General features: G+C 40.5%; 1 protein-coding gene across 4 annotated transcripts in view; it reads left to right on the top strand.

Annotated features, from left to right (window-relative positions):
• SLC44A3 (solute carrier family 44 member 3) overlaps positions 1 to 16,171 on the top strand; it is an 88,512-nt gene that overhangs the window by 39,142 nt on the left and 33,199 nt on the right. For all 4 annotated transcript variants that reach the window (XM_005204273.5, XM_005204276.5, XM_005204277.5 and 1 more), the window contains exon 10: positions 5,753 to 5,918. In XM_005204273.5, coding sequence (XP_005204330.1) covers positions 5,753 to 5,918 — 166 coding nt within the window. The remainder of the gene's footprint in view (positions 1 to 5,752; positions 5,919 to 16,171) is intronic.

Genomic DNA, 16,171 nt, shown 5'->3' with positions numbered 1-16,171 from the left:
AGTGTGATGTATACACAGAAAGACCTAGGTAAGCTCCAGGCATGATGGCCATGCGATTTTCTTCTCTTTTTCCCTGATCCCCGTGCTGTCAGAGCAGAAGCTGAGCCAGTGGGAGGCACAGGCAGGCTGGGTGTCAGCAGGACACCAAGTCAGTTGGCTGGAAGAGGCCAAGTGCACAGAATGTGGTAGAACATCGGACTGTTTTAAGTTGGGCCTGCATCATTTGGGAGATTATCCCAATCAGCTGCACTGCCTTCCTTGAGAAACTGCCATTCACACTAATCATTAGTAACATGTCAGTCTTTCAAACTGCTTTAAAACTTGCTTGTAATACCCAAATTTACAGCTAGCTGCATGATGCATTTCCTCCAGGTTATGACGATGATCTCTAGGAAGACTTCCTGAAAGTTGTCTCAAATCTCTTTGATTGGATGTATTATTTGAGGAAGATTGGTTCATTCATTCAAGCAGTCGTTCATTGAACAAGTATTTATTGAACATTTACTATATCAGATCCTGTTATAGATGCTGGAGATACAGCTTTTCTTCCAGTTTGAAGGCTACAGGGAGATAAGCATTAAATAAAATGAGTAAGTGAATTTTATGGTATATTCAAATTTGATAGGTGGTAAGGAAAAAAATAGAGCAGAGAAGAATAATAAATGCTTGTGTTGTACTGTGTGTGCTCAATCATGTCTGACTCTTTTGCAACCCCATGGACTGTAGCCTGCCAGTCTCCTTTGTCCATGGAATTTTCCAGGCAAAAATACGAGCGTGGGTTGCCATTTCCTACTCCAGAATAAATGCTTAAGGAGCCCCAATTAACCTGTTCTACTTTTTGCCATAACACTTATCAGATTAACTTATCATAACACTTTAAATCAGATTCGAGACAAGTTTACCTTCAAGCCCCTAAAGCTTAAACTTCAGGGTCTTTCATTTGCAAGGACTCTTGCAAGGTTCAGTACCTAACTACCTAACTTTGTATTCTTCGTGTTATCAAGGGACCCTCAAACTGTGTAAAATTCAGACATCTTAAATGTATTCTAGCATTTATTATATTTCCATAGTATATTTTTAAAACAAGAAATGCTTGAGGAGGGGGCTCCAATTTTTAATTTAATGATTGGGGAAGGCCTTATTGAGAAGATAATTGTGAGCAAAGATTTGAAGGAGGTGAGGGCGGAGCCCTGAGACTATGTGAAGGAAGGGGAAGTGTTCTAGGCAAAGGGGCCAGCAAAGGCAGCGGCTCTGGGGACACAGGAGGGCCGCTCCCCAGAGTAGGGTGGTTGAGGGGGAGCATGGTTCAGGCTGGGGTCAGAGGGTCAGATACTGGGCCTCGTGGGCCATTACAGAACTTTGTTTCTGAGACAGGAAGTCATTGCAGCATTTTAAGCAGCAGAGTGGCGTGGTCTGACTCACATTTTCATGGCAGTGATTCAAGGAGGAGGTGTTAGTGACTTAGAACAGGGTTGTAATGGTGGAAATGCCGTGACATACAGGTTCTGTGTCTATTTTGAAGAATTTCCTAATATTACATTAAGGATGTGAAAGAGGAGTTGGGGATGACACTGAGGTTTTTTAGCTTGAGCAACTGGAAGATGAGATGGCCATCAGCTGAGACAGGACAGGACTTTGAGTGGAACATCTTCCAGGAAGAGCAAAAATTCATTTTTAGTTGTGTTTATTGAAATATCTTTTAGACATCCAGGTGGACATGTCGGGCAGGGAGTTAATGGTTTGAGTCTGAAGTTTCTGGAGAGGCCCAGCTAGAGGTCTACATTTGGGAATTGGGGAATACATGAATAGTATTTAAAGCCATGAGATTTGAATGAGTGCAGATAGAAAAGAAATCCAAGGACTGTGCTTTGGGCCATGTAAATGTTAAGAGGTCTTGGAGATGAGGAAGAAAAAGGAAAGGAAATTGAAAGGGAGCAACCAATGAGCAGGAGAATAATGTGCTGAACGGAACTGGGGTGAAATGTTGAATGTGTCATAAGCTGCTGATCAGATAAGAGCTAAGGATTGACCATTGAAGTTAGCAGCATGGAAGTGAAACAGAACCGTTTCAGAGCAGTGTGGGGGAGTGGATCACAATTAGAGCGGGTTTAAGAGAAAGAGAAAAAGAATTGGAAAGAGTAAGAGACAACCTCGAGAAATTTGGCTGTGAAGAGGAACAGAGAAGTAGGAAGGAAGCTGGAGGAGTAAAGGGAGTTCAAAAGTAGGGGGTTTTAAGATAGGAAATTATTAAAAATGATTCAGTAAAGAAGAATATTTTAAGGAAGCAAGAAAGAGAGGGAAATTTTCTGAAGTGGTATCTTCAAGCAGATGAGAAAGGGGATCTAGTGCAGGGGCTCCCCTTAGAACCACGGACACTTTATCGTATTAAGGTGGGGTGTCCAGTTATGGACACACGCAGCTGAGGGGTAGAGATGGGGTAGATGCTCCCAGAGACTTTCCCATGGCTTCAGTTTTCTCAGAGAAACCAAAAATGAGGTCACTGACTGAGCATGAGGATAGGAAAAAAACTCTTAGACGATTGGAGGAGCAATTATAAACAGTCCAGAAGAAGGGGAGGCGAATAAACTAATGTAGCAGCATGTGAGTTCCTGATATTCACTCTGACTGTATCTTCTTTCTGATTTTTTTTTGCTTGCCTTTTTTCATTTTTTTCCCGTAATAGCTGACGTCCAGCATAAATCTAGAATACTGAATAAATATTTCTTAACTTCACAACTGAAATCATATCTACTTATACCTCAATTACAGCTAAGCAACTGCCTGTTTAATCCTTATAACAGCTATACGTATGGCATTTAGAGCCACGAGACTGGTTGGAATCAACAAGGAAATGAAAAGTAGGTATTAGTATCTTCAGATTTTAAAAGGCCCTGCAACCTCATAACCTGCCTGAGGTTGTTCAGCTGTTAGGAGACAGAAGAGATATATGAATTTCAGTCTGTGTGACTCAGACTCTGTAACCCCTGCTCCTAGTTCATCTTGTCTTCCCTCTTCATGTTTACAGTTAGAGAACGGAGGCCCAGGTGGCTTATCACAAATGTCAAGGCCGAGATTGGACCAGGCCTTCATCCTGTTCAGTGCCCTTTTCACTACCATTCCAGATCAAATCTCATCTTGGGATCCAGTTCCCTAGCATCTGTTAGCTACACATGGTGGTAACAGTATTGTAATGTGTTAGTATTAACAAAGCAACTGATACTTTGATGAGAGGCTCTTGCCTGCACTAACCTAGCTATCCAGGAGAGGGCAGTCGTGTGTGCATAAACACATCTGCCCCACCCACAGTCGTGTTCTAAGCTTCTCCCTGAAGCCAGAGCTCCTTCACAGATTCTTCACAGAACGTTTGCTTAAAGCTGTGGTTATCAAGCAGCAGTTTGTTTACAGACATTTGGGTTGTCTTAACTGGAGGAGGGGAGGGAAGATGCTTCTGGCATCTAATGGGTAGAGGCCAAGAAAGCTGCTTAATGTCCTGCAATGCATAGGGCAACTCCCCCACTTCGCACCCCTAACACTCATGTGATCCAAAATGCCAATTGCTATGTTGAGAGGTTGAAAAACCCTGCCCTAAAGGAAAGTCTGTAAATAGCCTGGTTATTACTGAACCAGAAGAATAAATAGTTGATGGTTTCAGTAAAGATGGTCAAAAACAGTCAAGTGGTTAGTGAATAATATCTTTACCCATTGTGCTTCTTTGAGGAATGCCAGCAGTGTGGTGGTCTGTATGGGTCCTGATGTATCCCTTTTAGCCATCCTCTACTTGCTGACTGCTGCCATCAGTGTGCCAAGCTGGGGTGTGTGTGAATGTGCCATTGGCAGCCCCACGGAGACACAATCCCTCCTTAGCACCCAAGGCCTTTGTATTTACTTGCCTTTTGTCTGTTGAGGAAATCATCTCTCCTCTTCTTTGGAAACTTCATCCATCCCAAATCACGTGTGATATGGTAGTCCTGTGCTTGCAAACGCCAGTGTGTCCCCGTCACTGGTGACCCCATGCTTGTTGACTGGCCCCATCACTTCTGCTGTTCCAGAAGCGGCTCTCCAAGTCTCCACTCACCTGATCTACTACATACGTGTGCCTGTCAGTCATGAGGGGCCACCTCCTTTGGGACTGGGAATGCTTTTCTAAAACACATCCATTTTGGAAATGCGTAAGCATTTATTAGCGCCTTACCTGAAATAGAGATTGCCTCCAAGCCAGAATGAATCCAGTGTTCAATAAAATATTAACTTCTGTCTGAACCAAGCTGATCTAGTATTTCTCACAATGTGACTCTTGTTCGGCAGAACACAGAGCAGGAGTTACTAAGAGCAGCCTTCATCTGTGGAATCAGTTTCTTCTACAGCATGATTATCTTTCCCACCTCCTTTGCCCAGACCCTATTGTGAATGTCTAAAGACACGAATTATGAACCTGAGAGCAATTTATAGCTATGAAAGGAAATATTAGTATGAAACTCTCTTTAAATGTTCTTCAAGTTGTAGGTTTTGCCAGAGACTAAAGTGCATCTTCTTTCTTGCAGTTTGTTTAAAACATACAGCAGGGAACTTCCTTGGTGGTCCAGTGTTTAAGACTGCCTTCCAGTGCCGGGGGTATGGGTTCAATCCCTGATTGGGGAGCTAAGATCCCATATGCCTCACAGCCAAAAACCCAAAGCGTAAAACAGAAGCAATATTGGAACAAATTCAATAAAGGTTTTTTAAATGGTCCATATAAAAAAATCTAATAATAATAAAATGAAACAGAGCAGAGAACATCTAGAAATCAAGTATAGTTGCGGAACTGAAATTTGGTATGGAATTGAGTTGAATTGCAGAGCCAGTTCAAGGGCTTCTTTAGATGAGAGCAAATAAAGCGGGACATAGTCAGTGACTGGCAGAGCATTGCTGGGGTGATCGCACTGGCCTCAGTTTAATATAATATTGTGCTCCTGAAATTTAAGTAATAATCGTCTTCACTTGTGGACTGATATTTCTATGGGCCAGTACTCACCAGGTAATCCCATTCTACTCTTTCTTGAATGACCATCAGGAAATGAGTATTACAGATAAGGATACTAACACTCCAAGAGGCCAAATAACTTGCCCCAGGCTACCCAAAAAAGGATAAAGCTGACATCTGAATCTAGGAGATTAACACTGAGGCCCACTAGCCATTTTAAATGTACTAGGAGAGTTTGCTCTTGAAATCTGAAATTAATCCTTTTGAACAAATGAAGATTCTTGTCTTTATTGAGTCTAAATTTTTGGTGAAGCATGGTTCTATAACATAGGGTTCTGTAACACAGCTTTCATCAACATAAGTTTTGTTTGCATCACAGAGTGTTGTGATAGAAAAACCATGGGTTTTAGAGTCCACTGTGTCCAGGTTTATATTCTCCCTCCGCTAATTATGAGCAGTGAGACTTTGCAAAAGTTACTTGACTCTTCCAAACCTGTTTTCATATCTGCAAAGTGGGGTGGCCGTTAGAAGATAGATCAAGTGTCATCTTATACAAGTTGCCTACCAGTTATCATAATTATCACTATTAATATTATTCATAAGTTAAATGTGGGTTCTCAATTTTAGTTTTGCTATGAAGATCTTAAGTTATGGTGGGAACTTCAAACTTGACGTTGACATCTGTGTTTCGTGTGATGCCAAAGTCTAGAACTGAGGAAGAATGGACTCTTGAACTTTCTTCCATACTTAGGAAAACACAGATATAAAGCATGTTTGTGTTTTAAACTTTAGGAGCTGCACAGGTCGTTGAAGGTGGCCAAGTGGAATATAAGCCTCTTTCAGGCATTCGGTATATGTGGTGGTACCATTTAATTGGCCTCATCTGGACTAGTGAATTCATCCTTGCATGCCAACAAATGGCTGTAGCTGGGACGGTGGTGACGTGTTATTTTAACAGGTAGGTCTAGCATGTTACTGCTATTGATTTGCCTATGTGCTTCATATTGTGTGTCTCAAAAGATATTTTGGAATTTTGACATGATCTCTCAAAAGAGATTGGCAAGAGAAAAAGACTAAGCTCAAAGTTAGGCAGAATGGTGGGATGAATTGAGAGACTGAAATTGAGATATGTACACTATTGATACTATGATAAAATAGATAACGAGAACCTACTGTATAGCTCAGGGGACTCTACTCAGTGCTCTGTGGTAATCTAAATAGGAAGAAAATCCAGCAAAAGAGGGGATAAATGTATACATATAGCTGATTCAGTTTGCTGTACAATAGAAAATAACACAGCATTGTAAAGGAATTATACTCCAATAGAAATTAATTTTAAAAAGTTAGGCAAAAAAAATTTGGCAGGATGTTTATTTAGTAGCAAAAAGAAATACTATATCTTGAATCTGTCACATTTCCAACCTCTTTTGCTTTAAGCTAGAAAACCCAAAAAGAAGCCAAACACAGAAGTAATCAAACTGCTTAGAACTGAAAGATATTCAAAAGAAAGGGTTGATTTCTCCTGTAAATATCCATTCTTACTGACTTCAAACTTTAAAAAAATTACTGATCTATTTGGAACACACTTCAGTAAGTCCTATGAGCATCATTTCATCCTATGTAAAATGAGGAGAATGTTTTCTTTGAAAGCAGTTTTAAATCCTAAGGGAATTGTACGTGACTATAAAATACAATTCATGTTCTTATAGTTAAATGCTAGTGAATTCATTACTTGCTTTTCTGTTCACTATGATGCTTGTTTAAGTGTTTATCCTCCGTTACCTCATCAAAATACTTGAGGACACATGCACGTACGTCCCGACTCTCTACCTCTTTTGTGTTTGTGAGATTCTCCGTGAGGTTCTCCGTGAGGCAGATAAAACCACAGGCAAGAAGGACACAGCCAGTGCAATGACAGGCTTGGACTCAGAACAGGAAGTTTACTTCTGATGGGGCTGGTCCTCCTCTAATGTCGCAGACTAAATGCGCAGAAAAACATGAGAGTTCCTGGGGGCAAGAAAGTCATCTAGGGATGATTCATGCTGTAGAACAATTACCTCCCAACGATAAGCAGTGCTATGGGTTTTATTACAGTGGTGCTGTTGGGAGCCTCCTTCTTTAGAGACCCCGTCAGACACACGAAAGGCTGTAGCCCTTGGCATTGAGAGCCTTTGCGCCTTCGGAGGAGGTGGCGTGTGCTGCTTGCTCCTGAGTACATGAGCAGAGATTATTTAACCAAATTGGTCAGCAGCATGTCACATCTCTCTGACAGCAGTGATTTTGTTCTATTTTAGTAACACAAAATCAAAACATTTTCAGTGAGGACTTTTGATTTAACCTCCAGTGAAGTGTATGTATGTATCTCCTAATGCCTTCCCAACTCTAACTCCCCTCCCCCAAAATCATGAAAAAATGAAGAAAGCATAAACACACAAGGGCAGCAGGAAGCAGGCAATGACAGCAGCTGAGAAACGTGATGGCAATCCAGGCCAGTATTCCTGCCGGGATAATCCCATGAACAGAGGAGCCCGCGGGGTGGTAAAGAGTAGGACATGACTGAGCGCGAACGAATGAACGAAGAAGCATCAGTCAAATTTTGAAAACTCAAGACAGGATGAATGAGCGGTGAGCAGATTGGAGAAGCCTCAAAAAACCTATCTCTGTGCATTTGGTGGGAGAGGAGGCTAATTTGAGCCATGAAAATCTAGAGAGATTCAGGAATTCAGGTGTAAAACATGCTTGCAAAGATTAGTTAAAGGTCTTACTAAGGAGCAGTTAAGCCCCATGGCCCATCCTTCATACCAGCAGATATAAGTTGGGAGCTTTGCTCGCTGGAGAAGTCATCAGAGAGGGCCTGGATGTAGGGTATCTGGCACAGCCAAGGCTGGGACAAAGCTCTACCCTGAAAGAAGGGAGAGCAAGTGGAAGTCTAAGAATCTGCCTGCAATGCAGGAGACCTGGGTTTGATCCCTAGGTTGGAAAAATCCCCTGGAGAAGGAAATGACTACCCTCTCTAGTGTATTCTTGCCTGGAGAATTCCATGGATGGAGGAGCCTGGCAGGCTGCAGTCCATGGGATCACAAAGAGTCAGACACGACTGAGCGACTGACGCTTCACTTTCATTCTACTTGCTACCAATCCACACTCAGTCTCCAGGATGTTGACAGCCAGGCTGATATTTCTTAGGCATGAGATTATCGGATTCTTCTTTGGAGAAACTATAACCCAAAGCAAAGACTTGCAGATAGTACCACGTGGGGATCCCCCAATGAAATGACCTGATGCCCTGACTCTGAAGCAGATGGTGAAACTCACCAGTCAGCAGTCAGCCTTGTATAGAACCTCCAACTCACTCTTTGGTTCCTCATGCTTAAATGTAAACCTATAGCCAGTGATTATTAAAAATTTGAAGAAGCCTGTTGTGAAAGAAAAAGATAAAAATGAACAAAACAAACAACCAAAAAAATTTAGGAAAAATAGGGGCAATGCAGGCAGCAAAAGAAAACTGCAACAGCAACTCTAATAATATCTTCAGAAAGAACCAAAAAATGTTGCTTTCATAAAATAAGAACCAAGAAAAAAAGAATAGTGAGAGAACAGAAAGACCTCTTTGTTGTTAAAAATATGATTGCAAAAGTGAAAGTTTTCTACTGATGGATTAAAATATAAAGTTGAACTCCTCCAGAAGATAGAACAAAAAGATAAAGAGATGGAAAATAGGAGAAAAAAGATAAAATTTAGGACACCCATCACCTGACTAATATGAGTTCTAGAAATAGAGAACAAAGAAAAAAGGGAGGAAATTGTCAAAATTTCCCAGAGCTGGAGGACATGAGTAAAGAGAAGATCCCAGAAGCTTTAGAGAGAAAGACCACAGGTAAAATATCAAGAACTAGAACCAGTACAAGGTCTATACTCTGAAAACTATAGAACACAAATGAAGGAAATTGAAAATGATACAAATAAATGGAAAGATAACCAGTGTTCATGGATTGGAAGAACTAATATTGTAAAAATATCCATACTATCCAAAGCAATCTACATATTTAATGCAAAACACCCATGACATTTTTCACAGCACTAAAAAAGTCCTAAAATTTATACAAAATTACAGAAGACCCTGACTAGCCAGAGTAATCTTGAAAAAAAGGACAAGTCTGGGGGTTTCACATGCCCTGACTTCAGAATGTACTACAAAGCTGAAGTAATCAAAACTGCAAAGCTACAGTGGCATAAAAACAGACACAGAGATCAATGGAACAGAATAGAAAACCCAGAAATAAACCCATGCGCTTATGTTCAGTTAACTTACAGCGAAGGAGGCAAAAATATACAGTGGGGAAAAGAAAGTCTTTTTAATAAGTGTTGCCAGGAAATGGACACCTACGTGTAAAAGAATGAAATTACAACATTTTCTCATACCAAAATAAACTCAAAATGGATTACAGACCTAAATGTTAGTCCAGAAACCATAAAACTCCCGGAAGGAAACAAGCAGGACACTCTTTGACATAAGTTGTAGTAGTGTGTTTTTGGATCTATTGCTTCAGGCAAAGGAAAGAAAAGCAGAAATAAACAAATTAAGCTTAAAATCTTGTGCACAGCAAAGGAAACCATCAACAAAATGAAAAGACAGCCTACTGATGGGGAAAATGCTTGTAATTGATACGAGCAATAAGGGGTTAATATCCAAACTATTTATTAATGGAGTCATACAACTCAGTATAAAAAAAGAGAACCCAATTTAACAATGAGAAGAATAGATATTCTTCCAAAGAAAGCATACAGATGGCCAATAAACACATGAAAAGATGCTCAACATTGCTAATCATCAGAGAAATGCACATCGAAACCATGAGATATCCCCTCACGCCTGTCAGAATGGCTACTGTCACAAGGACCACAAATGTTGGCAAGGACATGAAAAAAAGGGAGCCCGAGTACACTGTTGGCGGGAGTGTAAATTGATGCAGCCCCTGTGGAAAATAGTGTGGAGGTTCCTTAAAAATTGAAAATAGAATTGCTGTTTGAATGAATGCCACTGCTGGGTATACAGCCAAAGGAAATGAAAACACTAATTCAAAAAGATATATACTGCCCCCCCCCCCCCCGCAGTGTTCAGGCAGCTTTATTTACAATAGTCAAGTCATGGAAGCTACCTAAGTGTCCATCAGTAGATGAATAGATAAAGAAGATGTGGTATATTTATACAATGGAATATTAACCATAGAAAAAGGATGAAATTTTGCTATTTTGAACAATATGGTTGGACCTGGAGGGCATTAGACTTAGTGAAATAAATTAGAGAACTACAAATACTATATGTTATCCTTTAAATGTGGAATCTAAAAAATAATATGACAAAATGGAAACAGAATCACAGATTTAGAGAATAAACTAGTGATTTCCATCTGGGAGAGGAAAGTGGACAGAGTCAAGGAAAGGATAGGAAACCAAGAGGCACAACTACTGTGTGTACTATAATAAGCTGTATATTGACCACCGTGTGTACTATAAATAAGCTGTATATTGACTACCGTGCATACTGTAATAAGCTGTGTATTGACTACTGTGTATACTATAAATAAGCTGTATATTGTACAATACAGGGGATACAGCCAATATTTTAAAATAACTCAAGTGAAGTATGATCTTTAAAAATATTGAAACACTGTGTCATACATCTGAAACCAGTATTATAAATCAACTACACTTCAATAAAAAAATAAAATTTAAAAAGAACTAGAATGGAATCTGATGTTCAACAGCAACTCTGAACCAGGGAGATAGTAGGACAAAACTACCAAAATCCTGAGAAATGATTATTTCCAACGTAGAATTCTATACCTATTTGTACTATCAGTCAAAGATAAAGGAAGATAAAGTCCTATTCAGGCATGCAATATCTCAAAAGATTTCCTCCCCATATCCTTTCTCCTCTGAAACTAGTGAGTAAACGAGGTGGGAAAAAACATGAGTTTCAGGAAATGGGCTCCAACACTGTGAGGAAGAGAAGGGAATTTCCAGGAGGGTAGGTATTTAGCAGGTATAGAAAACGTCCAGTCCAAGGAGCAGCAAGAGAGCAGTAGGCTCCAGGAGGGATGTCTCCAGGAAAAAATAAAAAGAAACGTAGAGAATATCAGATATGTTGTTTGAATATGTGGAGAAAAAGAATTATACTTTGATGAAGCATTTGGTGAAGCATGTGGAAAACCACGCAAATAAAAAATGTGAATTTTTTTTTTTTTTAAATAGAAAGTACTTTTATTCAGTATTACTTCCTCCCAGGTAGTGTTGTATTATAGGAGCTAAGAATAAAATGATAGAGAAACAAAATCCCTGCTCTGAGTAGGTTACATTCTGATGTGAAAACACTGTAGTTCTTTTATATATATATATATATTTAATTTTATTTTATTTTGTGAAATATTAACTTAAAAGTCAAAGGCTATAAAGAAAATATAATCAGAATACACTGTTTCAAACAGTTGTGAATGTTATTTATGTACTGATAATGTAAGCCCTAAACATTAATTAAAACATACTCAGTGGTGAAAGACTGAAAATTTTTTCTCTAAGATCAGGAACAAGACAGGAGTGCCCACCCTTACCATTCCTATTCAACATAGCACTGGAAGACCTAGCCAGAGCAATCAGGCAAGAAAACGAGGAAAAAATACATACAAATCACAAAGAAAGAAGTAAAATTGCCTTTGTTTGCAGGTAATATGACTTTATTAATATATAAAGAAAATTCTAAAAACGTCATCAAAAAAACTGTTAGACTAATCAATGAATTCAGTAAAGGTACAGGATACAAAGCATTCAGAAAACAGTTGCATTTCTCTAACAGCAAAATATCTGAAAAAGAAATAAAGAAGACAGTCTCATTCACACTGGCATTGAAAACAATAAAATACTTAGGAATGAATTTAAGGAGATGAAAGCTCTGTATACTGAAAAGTGTAAGACTCTGATGAAAGACACAAACAAATGGAAATATATCCTGTGTTCATGGATCAGAAGAATTAATATTGTTAAAATATCCTTATTACCCAAAGCCATGTATAAATTCAGTGCATTCCCTGTCAACCTTTCAGTTATATTTTCCACAGAAATAGAAAAATTCTAAAATTTATATCACAAAAGAGCCCAAATAGCCAAAGCAATTCTAAGAAAGAAGAACACACCTGGAGGCATCGTCTGTCCTGATTTCAAACTATACCACAAAACAGTATGGGACTGGCATAAAAATAGACCCATAGATCATTGGAAGAGAACCGAGATCCTAGAGAGGGGAAAGGATAATCTCTTCAATAAACAGTTCTGGAAAAACTGGATAACAACATGAAGAATAAAATTAAACCCCTGTATTACACGGTTCACAAGAATTAATTCAAAACGGTTTAAAGACTCAAACATAAGAACTGAAGTCCCTAAACTCCTCTGAGAAAACATAAGGGAAAAGCTCCTTTACATCAGTCTTAGAAATGATTTTTCACATATGACACCAAAAGCGCAAGCCACAACAGCAAAAATTAGTGAGATTACATCAAACTAAAAAGTTCTACACAATAAAAGAACCAATCAACAAAATGAAAAGACAGCTTATGAAATGGGAGAAAATATTTGCAAACCATTTGTCTGATAAGGAGTTAATACCAAAATATATATAACTCCTATAACTCCACAGTAAAAAAAAAAAAAAAAATTCAGTTAAAAAAGGGCAGAGAAGCAGAACTTCCTTTCCAAAGAAGATACAAAAAACAGGCACATGAAAATGTGCTCGACATCACTAATCATCAGGGAATACATATCAAAACCACGATTAGATCCCACCTTATGCCAGTTAGAATGGCTGTCATCAAAAAGACAAGAGGTGCCTAAAGTTGGCAAGGATGTAGAGAAGAGGGAACCCTCCTTCACTGTGGGGTGGGGTGTGCAAATTTGGTATACAGCAATTATGGAAACTGACAGTATGGAGGCTCCTCAAAAAATTAAAATCAGAACCATAGGATCCAACAATCCCACTTCTTAGGTATATATAGAAAGGAAATGAAAAAAGAATCTTGAAGAAATGTCTTCACGCCTGTGTTCATTGCAGCAGTATTCACAATAGCCAAGACACGGGAACAACCTCAGTGTCCATCGAAGGGTGAATAGATGAAGAAGATTTGGTGTATATAATGGAATGTCATTTAGCCATGAGAAAGAAGGACATCGTGCCATTTAAAATAACACGAATGGACCTTGAGTCCAATATGCCAAGGGATACGTCATAGAAAAACAAAAAGGGATGATACCACTTACATGTCGAATCTAAAAAAGCTGAACTAATGGAAACAGGTAGAATGGTGGTTGCCCGGGAGTGGGGTAGGAGAGAAGGGGAGGTAGGGATTACGGACACAAACTTCTAGTTAGAGGATGAGTAGTTCTGGGGATCTAACTACAGCATGATAATTGTGGTTAACAATACTGTGTTATATACTTGAAAGCTGCTAAAAGAAGAGACCTTAAATGTTCTCACCACAAAAAGAAGAAATGGTTAATTATATGAGGTGATGGAGGCATAAGCTAATGCTAAGATAGTAATCATTTTGCGAAATATATGTGGATCAAATCAACACATTGTACACCTTGGACTTACATGCTGTTACATGTCGATTATATCTCAGTAAAACTGGGGAGAAATCTTTTAGAGCTTCAGTATAATTATACTGAGAAAAAGAGGAGTGGGGAAATGAGTGTACTTGGGAGTTTAAGCTGCCAAGGAGAATGAAACCTGTGTCTTCTGTAGTGGGAGGTCAGTAGACATTCTCTGAGAATGAAAAAAATGAAGAAATTTCAGTAAGAACAAGTAATTTAGGAGTGTGAAGGTGGGTTCCAGAAGAAACAGCTAAAATATTGCCTCTAGGGAGAGACAATTAGTGGTGGAGAAAAAAAACTGCTGTTTTTCCTGTTACACCTAGCAGTGCTATTTGACTTTTTAAGATATTTCACATGTTTGATAAAAATAAACTAATTTAAAATAAAGTGCATACTGACTTATTTTTAGCACTGCTATTTCACTTATTAAAGAGTTCTGCATTCTTTTTGACTGTGTGCTAATTTTGAAACCTCAAGGTTTTCCCTTATCTCAGGGCTTATAATTCTTTAATCTCATGTTCCAGTCTGCATGCAGGGTGAGAATTAAATATAGCCAGAGTGCATTCATCTCTGTCATTCATTTAAGCAGTAAGAGGGATGAAGAGGTCATCCAGGGAGCATCAAGTACCAGGACATGGGCATCCTGTGTAATTTCCCTTTTACCACCATTTGCTTGAATTTCAGAGAGGTCAACTGAGAGCCATAAAGATGGGGCTGGGGTGGATAGGAAGGAGCCAGCACTGCTCAGTTTGGAGAAGGGACGCTTGAGTCATGACTTCATCGCTTGCAAGTATACAGAAGATGGTTTCCAGCTGCTTTGGATTTGCTGAGGAGGAAGTGAGGAAGTGGATTCACAGCTGAGCCTAAGGAATTTCGGTAGGAGACTCATGAGTTTGCTAACCCTGACAAGAGCTGCTGAGGACCTGTTCTTCATAACAAAGAGTTTCCCTTTTCTTTGGGATTGGATAAATGGACCTCACAGCTTCCCCCACAGTCCTCCCAACTCCATCTTGCAGTGATTCTGCTGAAAGAAATGTCAGGAAAGGACGAGGTCTCTTCAGGGACACACCACGCTCCTTTGCCCAGGACCAGACTGACAGTGGAGGCCAAGCATCCTGTGCAGCCTGATCCTTGTCCAGGAGCCGCAACACAGAGTGAATTATCCATGCTGTTGAAGAGTCCTCAGTGAGCACTCGACTGGATCTAACCAGAGCTAAAACGTGCCTCCAAGATTCCTAAGTTTCTGGAGTAAGTTATGTTGAAGCAAATCATAGCTGCAAAATAGCACTTAGATACCATGACCCAAAGGCGTTACAGACATAGGTGAACAAGAGCATTAAACGCTTTGCACAGGACTTCCCTGATGGTCCAAGGGTTAAGAATCCGCTGGCCAGTGCAGGGGACGTGGGTTTGATCCCTGGTCCAGGAAGATCCCCACGTACCACAGAGGAGTCGAGCCCTGTGTGCCACAGCTAATGAGCCTGTGTGCCCAGAGCTTGTGCTCTGCAACAAGAGAAGCCGCCGCAATGAAGAGTGGTCCCTTCATAGTCGCTCGTCGCAACTAGAGAAAGCCTGCGTGCTGCTGTGAAGATCCAACACAGCCATAAATAAATAAAAATGTTTAAAAAGTAGTGCTTAAAAAAAAAAAATGGTTTGCCCAGGGACTTGAGCTGATACTGTGTCCTGGGACCTCCTGGCTCCATCACACAGAGCCAGGCACCTTCAGCACTCAGAGCAGCCACAAGTTTAAACCTAGAGGAGCTGGGCGTGTCGGGGACATCCTGGAGTCTCCTGCTCTCCCCAACTGCCCGGGGCCTTCCTAGTGCCACCACCCACAGAACCCAGCGAAAGGTGCCCAGCATGCAGTACTCCCTGTAGACAGAAGCGGAAGCCCACCAGGAGACTGTGGCATCCTCATACGCCCATCACTGAGCTGCTCAGTAATGTCCCTCGCGGCACTGTGGTCCCAAACTCCAGTTCTCAAAATGTGGTGAAGTATTAGTTTAAGCTTCACTAGGTGTAACCAAAGCCTCTTCCTGAAGGCAGGTTTTGCTGCTTGTGAAGAGATGAAGGCCCCAGGGACATGCACAGCAGAGAAGGGGTGACAGGGTAATATAACCTTTGAATGTGGAAAAGAGTCTAGGGCAGGAAGATGGTGTCTCCGAGAGCCCCCAGTGATTGACCCTTTCCTGTAAGGTGGTATTTAGTTCTTAGGGTGGGCTGTTGAGTGAGTTCTGGCTCCACAGGCTGGCCTGGTTTGTGAGCTGGCCCTCTTTTCAGATTTTCTCTCCCAAGTGGTAAGTCAGCTTCTGGAACATCTACGTCTTCTTCCAGCCAAGCCCAAAAGCGTCTGGAGCCATCACTGGGATGTGACACGGATGAGCGCCATCCAGACAGTGCAGACACCACCCTGCCTTAAGTGGTCAATTCCATCCCTGCGAAACCTCAGAAAACGGATGCCTAAGCCCAAACTTCAGTACCTGGAGGACCAGCCCTTGAGGCCTGTGAATCATTTGTTTCCGTATCAGATGGAGAGCAAGCACTGCCCTCGTCTGCCTGCATCCC

This window comes from Bos taurus, chromosome 3 (assembly GCF_002263795.3).
Source record: "Bos taurus isolate L1 Dominette 01449 registration number 42190680 breed Hereford chromosome 3, ARS-UCD2.0, whole genome shotgun sequence".
Taxonomy (NCBI): domain Eukaryota; kingdom Metazoa; phylum Chordata; class Mammalia; order Artiodactyla; family Bovidae; genus Bos; species Bos taurus.
This window is presented reverse-complemented; position numbering and strand designations above follow the sequence as displayed.